The sequence below is a fragment of the Antechinus flavipes genome, chromosome 2, assembly GCF_016432865.1.
Source record: "Antechinus flavipes isolate AdamAnt ecotype Samford, QLD, Australia chromosome 2, AdamAnt_v2, whole genome shotgun sequence".
Lineage (NCBI taxonomy): Eukaryota > Metazoa > Chordata > Mammalia > Dasyuromorphia > Dasyuridae > Antechinus > Antechinus flavipes.
The window spans coordinates 192,518,935-192,534,059 of NC_067399.1; the positions used below are offsets into that span (position 1 = coordinate 192,518,935).

At 35.7% G+C, this 15,125-nt stretch overlaps 1 protein-coding gene across 12 annotated transcripts in view; it reads right to left on the reverse strand.

The window, feature by feature from the left end:
• The window catches only part of MYT1L (myelin transcription factor 1 like), a 692,774-nt gene that overhangs the window by 123,956 nt on the left and 553,693 nt on the right, over nucleotides 1-15,125 (reverse strand). For 8 of the 12 annotated variants that reach the window (XM_051976041.1, XM_051976033.1, XM_051976034.1 and 5 more), the window contains 5 exons: nucleotides 14,201-14,448; nucleotides 11,641-11,877; nucleotides 8,133-8,254; nucleotides 7,672-7,734; nucleotides 7,146-7,214 (listed from right to left, as the gene is read on the reverse strand). In XM_051976041.1, coding sequence (XP_051832001.1) covers nucleotides 7,146-7,214; nucleotides 7,672-7,734; nucleotides 8,133-8,254; nucleotides 11,641-11,877; nucleotides 14,201-14,448 — 739 coding nt within the window. The remainder of the gene's footprint in view (nucleotides 1-7,145; nucleotides 7,215-7,671; nucleotides 7,735-8,132; nucleotides 8,255-11,640; nucleotides 11,878-14,200; nucleotides 14,449-15,125) is intronic. The other 4 variants (XM_051976039.1, XM_051976037.1, XM_051976040.1 and 1 more) reach the window with 1 other exon arrangement.

Here is a 15,125-nt window from a genome sequence, read left to right on the forward strand (position 1 = left end):
AAAAAGTTCGGGTTATCTTCCAAATTGGAAGAAAAAGGAAACAGCACACTTTACATACAACTTATAATGGAAACCTAACAAAATGACCAAAAAAAAAATCAACTTTTAGCATACTTTCTGGGATCAACAGGCAAAAATGTCCATCTCATAGCTTCACAGACCTTTGGTGTTGGCAAAGGGCCTAGAAGTCAAATGAAGTCCAATCCCCTCATTTTACAGAAGAAGAAATGATCCCATTTTCTGCAGACCTAGATAATGGTAATTATTCTTCATAATGAGGACCCAGAGGCCCTGCAGAATCCTTAATCAAAGGCTGAATTTGCATCATTAGACAAGTTTTGCAAGAGAGTGAACTCACATGTTTGAGAGAATCTCTACAAATGATGACCCCACAGAAAGACAAAATCTTTCCCTCTGAGTTCTCATCAAACTTTGTGTTTCTTAGAGGATTTCTCATTCTCTCTTGTATTATAGGAATCTGCATGACTTAGACAGTAAGCACTTTGAGGGTAGAGACAGGACCATACTTTGTTTAGCATTCTGACAGGCTCCTGGTATGTGAAAGACCCAAATTGAAACCCCACCATTGACCTATATGAACATAGGCAAGTCACTTACCTCCCTGGGATTCAGTTTCCTCATCTGTAAAATGAGGAGTTTGAACTAGGTGGTCTTTTGAGTTCTTTCCAGCTCTAATCTATGATTCCATGATCCTTTACCTCCTAAGAAAATGCTTTCTCAGTGTAGATGCTCAATAGATATTTGCTGAATTACATTTTTTAAAAAGAGGGTTTTTGGGGGGTTATATAGGAAAATGCAATTAACTGCTTTCTGACCACTTTGTTAGTGTCACACACACACACACACACACACACACACAGGTATACATACATACATATCACATTTGTTCAAAACAGGACACAACCATGTTTGTTACAACAGCAACAAAAATACATTTACACCATCAGACAATTTAGATTTTCTTCTTCTTGAAAAATGTATGGCACATGTTTTCAAAATCCATTTTAGGTGATCAGCCCCAATTGTCACAACTAGAATATTACTAGAGCAAGCCAAAAGGCCATCCACTGATTGTGAGCAATTAGTATGAGCAGTTTTCCACCTGCAAATATCTTGCTACATGCATGACTTTTTGAGTTATTCCCAGGGCATTTAGCTGTCCTTAAATGCTTACATATCCTTTTATTGCCAAGCTCCTAGGCAATCCAGTGCTCTTGTGGTTTTTTTTTAAATGGCAGGAGTTGGGCAGAGAATTGCCCCAGAGGAAATAATTATAGCTCCCATTTCTATAGTATTTTATATGTCAAGAATTCACCACCTACTATGTGTAAAGAAACAGGCTAAGCTTAGAAGAGACTTAGATGAAAAATGACATGTTATTGACTTCAAGGGTCTTATGTCTAATAAAAGGATAGTGTAAAATATACAAGAATAAGTATAATTAAAAGGTAAGGTGTAATAAGAAGTATAATAAAAGGTAAAGGTAAAAGGTGGAGATAGAGACAAGGTACATTAGGAGATATTTGAGAACAGAGCACAAGAAACATTTAGAGGTTGGCAAGACATGCTAAAGGATTCCATCCTAAAAGAGAATAACAAAGGACTACAGTTTACTCTTAATACCTACTTTAAAAATAAAGAAGACATCTTTCCAGGATCTCTTGGTTCCTAAGGCCCCAAATGAAAGACTTAACAAAATCCTTTACCAAAATGGATCCCTAACCATCTGCCACAGCCTTAGATGTTTAGAACAAAATTTGGAATCTGAGCTTAAACAAAGTCCTAGGGAACTATGCTAACCTCCCAGTGTTTCCTTAAGTCCATTTCTATAGTGTTATTTCACCTGAGAAGTAATTTATTGACCCCTGACTGCTCTCCTTCCTCTGGCTCATAAATGTACACACAAAATCACACAGTATCTGTGAAGTTTTTGCTTAAGAAATGAATATTTTTTTAAATTTCAACAATCCGTTTTAGCAAGGGAAATTCAAAGGAGTGCTTAAAAAGTTTGATGTTATCCATTCATATATCCAAACACTAGTGTCTAGTAGACCCCTAACAGTAGTTTTTTCCCTTATGAGAATAAATTTACACAAAGGGTCCTATCATTTCCCAAGATGAGGAAATATAGTTATCTGAAGAAATGAGGAGAGGCATAAACAACTACAATTCATGAGGTTTCTACCAAGTGAATACACAATTAATTGTGAAATGGTGACAAGTTATATTGAAGAGAATGTTTCTAAATCCCTAAAGTGCAAGGAAATTGGTTGAGTTTCAGATGTACAAAACAATAGAAACTTTGTATTATCTAGAGTAGGATTTAGAGTTTTTCTAGACCTGGTTAATAAATTAACCGGTTGTGTATATTTTAATTTTATCCTCCAAAGAAATATAACCCAATAGAGCCTACAGTTCAGTAACATTTAGTTAAAAGAAATATTTTGACCTAAATTCTAGTTTTTGGTATTTATGTTTGAAGTTCGTTTCAAAATAAATTTGATTAACTTGAAGTAAAAGATTTTTGGAAGACAAAAGTCCTCATATACTTCTAAAAACAACTAGAACACAAGTGTCCAAAGACTTGCTTAATTCTCAGAATTCAAGGAAGAAAACTGCACTTCAGTCTCCAATTTTTACACTGATTGTTGTTTAATTGAACTACACAAACCTTTTTCAAACCAAAGATTAAATAAGGACCATAATTTTTCTCTTAAAAAATATCTATTACTGAACTCACTATTGAGACAAAAAAAATGTGAAATAATAGGACTATACTTATACCTCTGGCAACTCTCTTAAGACAGTAAATTGTATAGCAGGTGTTGACCTGCATTGATAGGGTGAGTTTTCTTAATCTGGAGGTAACCCTATCTATACCAGTGAAATCAGAGATGAGCTATTTAGAGTTAAGAAATCTAAAAGTGTAAAAGATAAGGTGATACTAACAACCCATGATTATCTTACTGCTCAGATTGACTTAGAACTGGGTTAAATTCACTATAAAATATTTAAGATAGCTATATCCTTTTATATTTGCATAATTTTGTTTCTGACCTAACAAAGAGATTTATGCCTCTCCTTAAATATTTTTTAATAGGGGTGTGTGTGTGTGTGTGTGTGTGAGAGAGAGAGAGAGAGAGAGAGAGAGAGAGAGAGAGAGAGAGAGAGAGAGAGAGAGAGAGAGAGAGAGAGAGAGAGAGAGAGAGAGAGAGAGAGAGAGAGAGAGAGAGAGAGAGCGCAACATTAGGATCTTTCCAGTCATGGAGAAGTGATGGGACCATAAGATATGGGTTATTGTTTGAAGGAAACTTATCCCCTGTCTTAGAAAAACATTGTATTTTCTACATTAGTTCTTTTGTGTATCTGTCTTTTCTCTATGATTAAACTAAACCCCATGGAGGCATAGGTTTTGCTTCATTCATTTATGTATTAACCTCAACACTTTGCATATAACAAATATGCGAAAATATTTGTTAAAAGAAATAATGAATGGAGGAATATGTTCCACACTTTGATAACAAGAATCTGTTCAATGAATCAGATTAATGTTCAAATATCTGAGAAGTTATGGTTGTGTTTGGGGTTACTGAATGACCATGGTCCAATTAATTTGGATGTAGAGAAATGGACTAGCTGGATTGGATTTGCAAGTTCTTTCAAGTTGCTACTTTCAGGTGGATTTGAGTAAATGAAATTTCACAGAAAGATGCTCAACTTCAGAATGATTTTAGGCAGGGTTTTCACAAACAACAGCACTTTAACTTAAAGGGTTTTTATTATTTTAATCTGGGGTTTCAAAGAATGTTACAAGCATGAATCCTCACAACATCCCTGTGAGGTAGGTCAATGTCAAGTCTAATGCAATGCAGCTACCAATTCTACCTCAAAGTGTCAACTTGAAAGGATCTGCAAGTCATGGAAACTCACTAAACTGGAGTCACCCTCATTTGCCATTTTTAAGTTTTGTAACTTTGGTGTATGTTACTTCCCAAATCTTTTAAGATGCTCTTTTTTTTTTTTTTTTGACTTAGATGGGTGAATGACAGCAGAAAGCACTAGTTCCATGGTTTGAAAAAAAATGCATTTGCATATCACATTTTAATATGTTACTTTTTCAGTTTACATATTGTACACAGAAAGACACAAAGTAAACATCCTTTGGTATTAGGATAAAAACTGGACAAAAGGAGGAGATAAACTTAAGAGCTAGTTGGCAAATCCTATCATCTTGTCCATTATCAAGAATATCCTGTTCCCATACCACCACCACCACTCAGACTTGGAAATGTTAAAAAGATTACATAAATTCCATTTGTGATGAGATACATAATGGAGAGAGAGTTTTGCAAGTAACTGGGACCTGATTTTTCGTATGTCTTTAGAGATGAAATCTTAGAAGTGTAGGATCAAACACTCTATTGCAGAGGACAGTGTGCATTCCATTCTCTTGCTCAGCAGAGTTCCTTTTTGTAGGAACTCCCCCAGAACTTTTGAGAAATCCTTAAACTGTAATGCCACCAGAAGGTCACACAGACATGGTTCATCATGGAGAGATCAGCAAAAGTCAGGATCATTGTGGTGACTATTTCCAGCCTTCTATGCCCCAGGGAAAGTTGAACAATAAACCTTTTTGATTTGAATGAAAAAAGGGATGAAGGGGCAGTTGCCACATATTGAAATATGTCTTTAAAATTATTGTTAATATCTATGGCTTCCTTTGTTAAGTGGGATACTTTGTCATATAATACACGTCATTTAATGTCTTCTTTCTTTTATTAAAAAACAGGATTTTTTTTTTTTTTGGCTCTGAAAAATGGATCACTTTTGGGAGAAATTCATTGGTGTGATTTATTTAAATTCACTGAAGAGGTTCAATGACAGGGTATTCATTTATTTTGACAGAGGTGCTAGGGAAAGAATGGCCCTTTTAGACTAATTCCAATTCAGACAAGGACATTCACCCTCTGGAAGATACGGTAATGATGATTTCTAAAAAGAAGCAAGATGGAGGGAATGGGACACCTCTATTATGTATTGGGATATGTTAGGAGCAAGATTGCCTCCTGTGAAGATACTGAATGTGAAGTGGGCTATTATATCTACCTTCCAAGATGTGGGGGGAGGGGAAATCAAGAAGGAAGCATTAAATCTTCTGAAATTGAGCTTATGAATTTACTTAAAATTTAGGCAATCAAAATGCCACAATCATGCTAACAGATGGCAGCCAACGGAAAGCAAACATACGAAGGAAATTTTCCTGGCTTATGAGGGTTTGGTGACACTAACCAGTAACAAGCAATAATAGACGACAGTGGTACAATGGGAAATTTCTTGTTTATAGCTGACCTGTATGGAGGTGGAGATATGACGAATATTTTGCAAAGTATTTCTCATCAAGAAATTCAAAAGACAGTCACTGTATTCTGATGTATTGGCCAAGTTCCAAATTCAGCCAATCTAGTGGTCACAAACTTGACCACATAGAGAAGTATGGTTTCAGAGCATTAACATCTTCCCCACTCCCGAAAACTGCCTTAACAGAGAGTATTCAATTGAGTAACAACATGTTGCTAATGCTGTCCATTTTGAGACTCTAAAAGCTACTTCGTCCATTAGGCACTGCTTTGGATGATGCTACAGACTTTAAAGCGGTTAATTGAGAGGACACCCTCCAGGTGTTAAATTCCATGAAGATAACGCCAAGAGTCTCCTGATGAAAGTGCTAATTCAGGAAGTCACTGAACATGAGCAGGTGCTCTATGGCACTAGGGCCTTGAACAGGGATCCTGTAAAAGATGACATGTGTGTGAAACAAGGTCCTATCCTTTGTGCTAACCTTGGTCTATTGTAAAAGAATTGGGAAAATGGAGAAGGAAGCCAATATAGGTGAGAAACAGCATTTTCTTTCTGCTGGTTAATAAACGCCAGTCCAAGCAAAATGAACATCAAGCAAACAAGCCCTAATGATGCCTTTCACAGACAGTAGAGAAGTTAATCAAGAAAAATGAATTCTGAGGAAGTGTGGTTCTTATTAGTCTGATGTTCTCAAATGGTGATTGGTCTTGTCCTCTTGGCCTTTTCCCCCTCTTTTTGTTAGATAGTTGAATAACTATTCTGACTAGACTATCAAAGTTTTAAACAGTTTTTCATTGCAGGAGGGAGGAAAGGAATTCCTTCTATAATTTGCCCTGGATCTAAACACAGAGGAATTCCTAAAATGCCAATTGTAGTCAGCATTCCAAAGTTTGCCCTTAAATTCTAGATAGGAAAAACAATTTGATTTGGAACAAGAATTTTGTTCATTCTTGATTTTTAACCTTTTAAGTGGCAAGGGGTAGTGGGAAGATAATAGAATAAGAAAAAGGGAGCTCTAATTGCTCCCTTGAATATAGTTGAAAATAGTTGAAAATAGTACATATAGTTAAAACTATATGCATCATTATAACCACAGCATGCTTAAGGGACTGGGATAATATATTTTTCCCTACTAAAATGGAATATATAAATAAATGTATTGTTTATAGTTTAAAAATTATCCTTTATAGCTAATTACTTCTCCTTCAATGACTATCCTTTAAATGATCAAATGCTTTGGTTATTTTAATTTCTGAAATTTTAAAAAGACTAACTTTGGCATGAATGAAATTGACATATTTTCTTTCTTACAAAATATTCCATTAATATTTAGTTGAATATTTTTTTCAAAATTTTCAAAATTGTTCATGTGATTGTGTATGTATGTATATATGTGTAATATATATTTAAATACTTGCAAGCAAATATGTATACACAAAGGTATTCATATATAGCCACAGGTATTTTTGAGGAGAAAATATTAGGCTAGAGAAATGACAAGATAGAAAGGCTGTGATGTAATTAAAGAATGAGAGGAAAATGAGAAAAGAACAGAATGGGTAACGCTAAGTGGGCAAATCATGGAGATTCTCATGTGTGCCATATGATAGCATCAATCATGCACATGTACTTTTCAGATTCATATTTCTTATTTCCAATCTCATTTTCAATGAACTACTGTATGACTAGATTAAAACAACAACAACGACACAACAACCACCACAACTACACCACCACAAAAAGAGAATTGTTTTCTTATATCTTACTTGAGCTCTTGTGAACTGGTGGCCAGCATACTGCGAATGCTTTTGTCAGCCAAAGGGCAGCCAGAGAGACTGTAAGACAGTTCAGGATATCCAAGTAAGTCAACCCTCTAATAAGCTCAAACCTCCCAAACAAACACAACATAAAAAGTAAAAAAATTAAAAAGTTTAATGCAGAAAAGCAATGGGGCAAGTGCTGTATATTGAATTTTTGTATTGTAAATCTATATATCTTTCAATATGAACTTTATGGAATGTCAGATAATATATAATTTTTTTTGGAATTGATAAAATAAAATATGCCGTCCTTTTGGTTCAATTCTTAAATATATTTTGAAAACTTTTAAGATGTATTTAGTACTAAAAGACATTATACAACACACAGGTTAGCATGCTTTTGAAGGTCAACATATAGCACTTAGAGGGTTAACACATAGTTCAACATTTTTACTTTGACAGCATTGTTGAGGTAAGCTGAAAACAATAAATTGAAAAGACAGAATCCACCATGAAAAAAATGAAGTCACACCTTCTATGTGAGGCGTAATTACCAGTCACATGACCACTCCCATCACACCCTGGTGTTGGACATCTGCCACCAAACAAAAACAAAAACAGCCAAAATAGTAAGTATGTTTTTAAAAAAAAATAAAGAAAAGAAAAAGAAAAAAAAAACTTTTAAAAAGTTTCATTGTTTCCAGTTTAGCTGCAATGTCTGCATGGGGATTTAAGCATCCTAAAGAAAAGCTGCAAAATGAACAGGATTAAATGAAAAAAAAAAAAGGCATTTCCATACACTACAGCATAGTTAAGAACAAGCAAAATACACGTTAGCCTCTCACTTTACTGAACTCGCAATTGGAAACATTTATATGCTGCGAATGTCGCATGCTCATACGGCAAGGCATGTACAGATTCAATTCTTTAAAATAATCCAAAGAGGGGAAAGGTGAGGAAGAGAAAAATAATTTCACCTCACATTATGCTTACGTTATTAAATCCTTTTTGCTTTCTTTGCATTGAGGATACTTGGGCTTGGGGCTGGGAATGGTCACTTCACCAGGATACCTTCTTTCCTCTAGCGCCTCCTGGAAAGGATCCAAATCTTCTGGCTGCAGGCAAATAGGCAACTATGAGGATCATGTGATTTAAGACTCAACTAGGCCATAGAATGAAAATTGCCATTAACAAATATATCTTATTTCTTAATTATTTGATTCATCAACATGCCCAGTCTTCTAACTGTATTTAGAGGCAGCCCGTGCCTCTATGTGCTGATGTAATGCTATTGCCAATTTTTGTAATGCCAATAATTTCTTTGCTTCCTTAAATTCACTTCTACAAATGTGAATAGGACTTCTTTCAATGAGGGTTTTGTTTTTTTAAAACTGTGATAGTATTCTATCAACTACTCTAACTTCCTAAATAGTTCAAGCTACTTGAGAGCAGTGACTTTATCTCATACTTTCTTTTTACAAGCACAGATAATCAGTGGATAAACCAGTGATTCAGTAGATAGAGTCTTAGATATGAATTCAAGAGACTTGATTCCACTTCTTGGTTTACTAGCTGTGTAACTCTGGCCACTGCAATAAAATGCATCTATTCTATATAACCTAGACATTGCATATAAAATAGGGATAATGATACTTTGCTACCTATGTCCTCAGACTGTGAGGAAAACAGTTTGTAAAATTTAAGGTGATATAAATGTGTATATGTGTATGTATGTATATTTATGTGTTATCAACTGGCTATCTTTCAATGTCAACTTTATGGAATGTCAGATAAATTTTAAAAATGGATGAGATAATACATGCTATTTTTTTGCTTCAATGGTGTGTGTACACACACACACACACACACACACACACACACACACACACACCACAACACATAATTGTTTGGTTTTCAGTTATTTCCGACTTTTGTTGGAACCCCCATTTGGGGTTTTCTTGGCAAAGATTCTGGTTTGCCATTTCTTTCTCCAGATCATTTTACAGATGAGAAAACTGAGGCAAACAGATTAAATGACTTACCCAGGGTCAGACAACTGGTAAATGTGTGAGGCCTGATTTGAACTCAGAAAAATGAAGGTGAGTCTTTCTGACTCCAGGCTTGGCATTCTACCTGTTGAACCAGCTAGGCACATTACTGCCCCATAGAATGTTACAGTCCTGGGCAGATGATATATTCTCAATAAACCTTTGGTTTTAGATAGATCCTTAATACCAGCAATAATGCTTCATGCTACTAGATTAAACAACACATAAAATAAAATAAAAAATTTTGTAGTTGGATCTCAACAAAGGAGGGCACTATAACTTCTAAAATTAGTGCCATGTGACTTTATATACTTATGGCCTAAAGATTCAGGACCAAGAAAAATCCATTTGTGGATTATCTTGAATTTTAAAATTACTTTTACATAAGAAAAAGTATCATGATATAATAAACAAACAAACAAACAAACAAACAAAACAGAAAGAAAAACATTGGGCTGAGAATTTAAAGTCCTGAAACCTAGATGTCTACAGTTCTAGCAAATCTAATAATTATTCATGATTTATCTGTTATGTGAAAGATATCTTTATAGGTATCATAGACACAAAATTACAAATGAATAGTCTTTGCCCTAAGGAGCTACATTCTACTGGGGGTAAAGGTAAAAAAAATACACAATATGTACATACACATGTATAAATATGTGTTTTCACATGTATTTGTATATGTATGTGTATATATATATATATATATATATGTGTGTGTGTGTGTGTGTGTGTGTGTATGAAGTTTGGAAGAGGGAGCCATTAACAACTAGGGAGATAAGGAAATGTCTGTATGAAATATGATCTCAGCTGGACCTTCAAGGGAGAGAGGGATTCCAAGAGGTGAAAGGAAGGACAATATTCTAGATATTGGAATAGGAGACAAACTCTACAAAGAAATAGAGGCAGGGATGTAATATTATGTCCTTTATACTGCTGTTATATGTCTCTTCTAGCATGAGGGATTACATAATTTCTAAGTTCTCTCCTAGTTCTAAATTTATTTTCCTTTGTTTCGTCACCTGTAAAATTAAAGGGTTTGACTAGAAGATATCTAAGGTCCTTTACACTTTTGAAAATCTAGAAATTTGGAAAATCCTTAGAGAAAAGGAGCAACTTTTAAAACTAAAATGACTGTAGTAGTCAAGAAATTCCTATAGATGGCAATATAAGATGGGTTTAAAATCTGTTTGCCTTATATAAGCAACCATGTTCCACAAACACATGCAGAGTACATGTATTTTTATTTTATGCAACAATGTATAGTGTGCAAATTGTTCTGTCATTTTAAAGTGGTCTCTTATTTTTAATTTAAAAAAATGAAAATAAAACTGCCATTCCATATTTGGAAATAATGATTTCATACTGCAAATACTACTAAATTTAGTTTGCCATTCATATTCAGTTCTCTTTAACAATAGCTTAATATTTAGAACCACATTGAAGAATAAGGAAGGCAGTCTTGCTGATTAAATAGTCATATAGATAGCTTTTCAAGGAATCATCACAAGAATTCAAATTTTCTTTTTTTCTAAACTTGTGGAAAAGACATTCTTATTCTGATACTAGTATATTCTCTTTGTATTTGAAAAGAAACCTCCCATTTCTAGAGTACAAGAGAAATAACCAGTTCAATAACACACAGGTTTCTTTATTTTCCTCTTACAACCAAAGGTTCCTACAACCAAATGTCAAGATTATAACAGTGCTTTGAAACCTTGACCTTGAATTACACCTTACTGTGTAACTGCTGTTAACATCTTAAAAGAATTGTGTATTTATTGAAGTGTTCTGTTTGGAATATTTTAGTGTTTCTTTTCTTTTTCTTTTTCTTTTTTTTTTTTTTTTTTTTTTTTTTTTTTTGAGACTAGGCAAAGCCATCGGATTTATATGCAGATGGAACTTTAAAGGTTTATTTGCCATAGATAAGCTGAAAGAGTTGACTTGCCAAGGGTCACTCAAGTAAAATGGTGCTAGATCCTACGACTCAAAACCTGTTGTTTTTCCACTGTGTCAAACTGCCTCACTTACCTTGTAGTGCTGACAAAAATATGAAATACTTAATAGCCATTTAAATATGCAAGAGATTAATTTTAATCCTCTACCTGAAAAGAAAATTTTATATTATGTGAAAATGTCATTCTGGTCACTTTACTTATGCAGAATGTGTTTATAGATTTTTTACAATTTTTGATGGAAGAAAACTATCTGCTAGAACACAGTGGCTAGAAAATATAATTCATAGTTTAAAATATTGACTGATGAGTTTTAAATACAGCCACAGCTGAATTTTCCAAGGACTAACCAGCTAATAGTCTCTTTTAAGTAAACCATTAATTTTCTCTTCACCCAAACACATGGCATTTGACTTGCTTTCAGACAGATTTTAAAACCATGTGATCAGAAAAAAATCACGTTGCAATGAGTGGCTCTAGATGAAAAAGACATACATTAATCTCTTTGGAATCATCTTCATCTATCCTTCTGGGTTTCATTTTGGTGTAGTCTACTGGTAAGTCCCAGCAGTCACCCTCATTCAGCTGGAAACACCGATTATTCATCACTGCCTGTCGCTGTGGTGACATTGGCTCTAGAGGTGTCAAAATGGTACAGCACCCATCTCGTTGTCTCTGCTTGTTCATGCTTAGATCCAAAGTTCCATTTTCATCAACTTCCATATCAGGATTCTGTCAAAAGAAAAGAAACATTGTTAATCAACTTAAAAAAGATTGACAATTCTATGACTCAATCAGTTGACTTTAAACATTTCTTCCAATGAATATTACTTTAAATGATGTAACATCCTCAGTTAATTTGGAGTTCAGGCATTAAGTCTTCTTTGTCCTTGCAAAAGTGTGTCATACAACACAACACATTGATGAAATGAGTTAGGACTTGTAAATTCTCTACTCTCAGCCATACTAAGCTGTGAAATTAGCTTAGTAGCTAGCATTTTTTTCTTTCTTTCTGAAAAGCAAGGTGTATTTGCTGCCTTAAAAACTAATAATCCAAGAATGGAGAAGGGAGAAGGGGTTGAACAGGGCAAATATTTACAATTTCTTCACTAAAACAAATTTGCTAGTTCAAAGAAATAAGAGCAGCCTTTACAATGCATATTACTTCTATGGATTAAGTTCTTACCAATTATACCTTTCCCTAAGTATGCTGCCTTGTTTGCTTAGGGAAAACAAATCAATTGAGCACCACCCCCCATCCCCAAATTGGGAATATGTCTGGGGAAGGGGTAGTTTAAGGGGAAAGAGAAAGTAGAACAAAAAAGGGAAAAAAATAAAAATATAACCCTTCTCTCCTCCCCTCCTTTTTAAATTCTAAAAGTGATATTCTCTTGAACAAAATTTTGATTTCAGAGCTGGTGTGAAAGCTGCTGCTACCTACTCAAATGTCTAGCAGCTATCTCTCTTCTGGATGTAATATAACTGCAGAAAGGTATTTGGGATGAAAATCTCTTCCTTTGGGTTATCTCAATAAATTTTACCATATTATTCTATTTGAACATCTTTTGTTAAAGCCCATTCCAGATTTCAGTTTTGTTGCTAATTTCAGCCTTGTAATGTATTTATTCTCTCAAACCTGTCATTTTAATAAACTTAATGGGGGTGGGAGACCTGGAATGAGGTCGTTGTTTTTCCGTCTACAGAATCTCTTTCATCCTAGTCCTTGTTCAACATTTCACCTGCATCGACTGCAAAGAACACTATTTGCATGCCACTAGTAGATCCTCCCCAATCTATAGGATAAAAAGCCATGAATATAAAAAGGAAGTATTTGAAAAGGTAAAGTTACTGACCTTGTGGCATGCATACAAATTGAAATTATTAAAAAACCAAAAAACAAAAAAACTACAGTTATGTCTGTGAGATCTGAATTACCAAGAAGCTTAAACAACAGGAGGAAAAAAAAAATCTGTTTTTCTGGAGAAGAGCTAAATATGTCTGCCAGTTCAACCCCTTGCTCTAAGAACACAATGCTGTTTCCTTTGCACTGTATCTCTCTCCCAAGCCATCTAGTGGCCTTCGGAGGTAGCTCTTTACTGGGTCTCTGGTGCATTTCAAATATTCATTTCCCTTCCTCCACTGACTGCAGAAGAAATTAATCAATGTCCAAGAACCTTTCCAACCCCTTACCACCACCACCCAAACCAAAACTCCACATCACTACCTCAACACCTCAATACATTAACATAGTATTTTAGCAAATGTAATAGTTTTGATTAGTGAATGGCGAGGATGGCTAAATAAAGAACGTCAGTATGGCTTGCACCTCCTTCAATTTTTCCCCCTTTGTTTTCTGAGCACTGATTAATGCCCTAAGGGAAAAACCCACTGGCATGGGGGGAGTGGCTCTGAAGACATTATTGTACAAATTCGAAGTCACATCCACTGGCTGGCTTTATTGTTGTTTTTAAACTTCATTTAGGCTTTGCATCCTTTTAAAGATGCTGCATGAAACTAGACATCTATAGAAGTTACCAAAAAAAAAATTATTCTGAAATTTTCGGGAGCGTTTGAGTTCTCCATGCATATCGAAAAAAAAGATCCTCCTAATTTCTATTTCCCAAATATTGTTGTTGTTGTTGTTTTAAATAACAGCATAGTTAATGTCTGTGGAACTAAGTCATGGCTTAAAATATAAAAACAAACAATCCCCCCCTCCCATTAAAAAAAAAAAAAACTCTTAAAAATGCTTTTTATATTCCGTTATTGGCCCCACAATTAAACTGCACATTCCTTTTACTTCCTTTCCTTTTTCCCCTCCCATTTTTAAAGAGCTAAACCTTGACCCAGGTTTCTCGGTTTCTCGAGCTACCGCTGGGGAATGTGCTCCATCATCTTTTATTTATTTCACTGCATTCCGAAAGGTTTTCGCTTTTGATTGGGTGGCAGAGCCAGAGCACGAGGAGCTGGCTGGAAAGCCCGTGCCTGCTCTGCCCGCATGCGTAGGTACGCGCAGCAGCAGCTGCGGGGGACCAGCGGGGCGGGCTGTCGTTACCCGGGCACAGAGGTCCTGAGGTTTGGTGGAGAGGTTCTGAGGCATCTCCCGGCAGCGCGTGGATAGATTCAGGATGGCCGTGGCGGCCATGTGTGCTGCCTCCATATCGTGCGTGTAATCAAAGCTGCTCTTGCTGCAGGTGCTGCTGGCGCTGCTGCCGCCTCCACAACTCATGTTGCTGCTGCTGCTCGGGGCATAGCTGCTCGTCGTGCTGCTGGTGGGGCTGGAGTTCTTGCAATACCGTTTAGCTGGGGAGACAGAGAGAAAAAAGCCCAAGGGTGACCTACGAGGAAGAGCACCCTCCGAAAATGAAGGAAAAAAAAAAAACAAACATCTCTCCCTTTGCCTCCCTCCCATCTCGTTCTTCCACCACCCCACCCTTTTCCAACCCCATCACCCTAGAAAGGGTGAAACAAAACCAACAATAGTTTCTTGGGAAAGGGGTGGTGGGGTGTGACATTCTTAATGATATAAATGGACTGATGCATAAAGAAAAAAAAAAACCAACACATTTCTCCCCTTCTACAATGTGTTTGGGATGCCAAAGGCTATATTAGTTCATCTAGTTCAACACAATTTTTAGAGAGGAGGAAAATGAGACTCAGAGAAAGGCCAACTGACCCGCCCAAGATTGCAGAGGTAGCATATGTGGTTTTTCTGAGTACCACACTACAGCTGGGCATTACTTAACCCTTGCTTGGAACGTAATTTTGCTTGCTTAACCCTTAAGATGGCAATGTGCTAGATACTGGATCGGGAAAATAGGGCAGATTGCCTTAGTAAATGTAACTAGGCAACCGGAGGAGAAAGGGTGAAAATAGATTTAAGATCATGGGATTTGGAAATAAACTAGACAAAAATCCAACACCCTCATTTTTACAGATAAGGAAACGAAGGCACAGAGAAGGGAATTAACTTGCCCTGC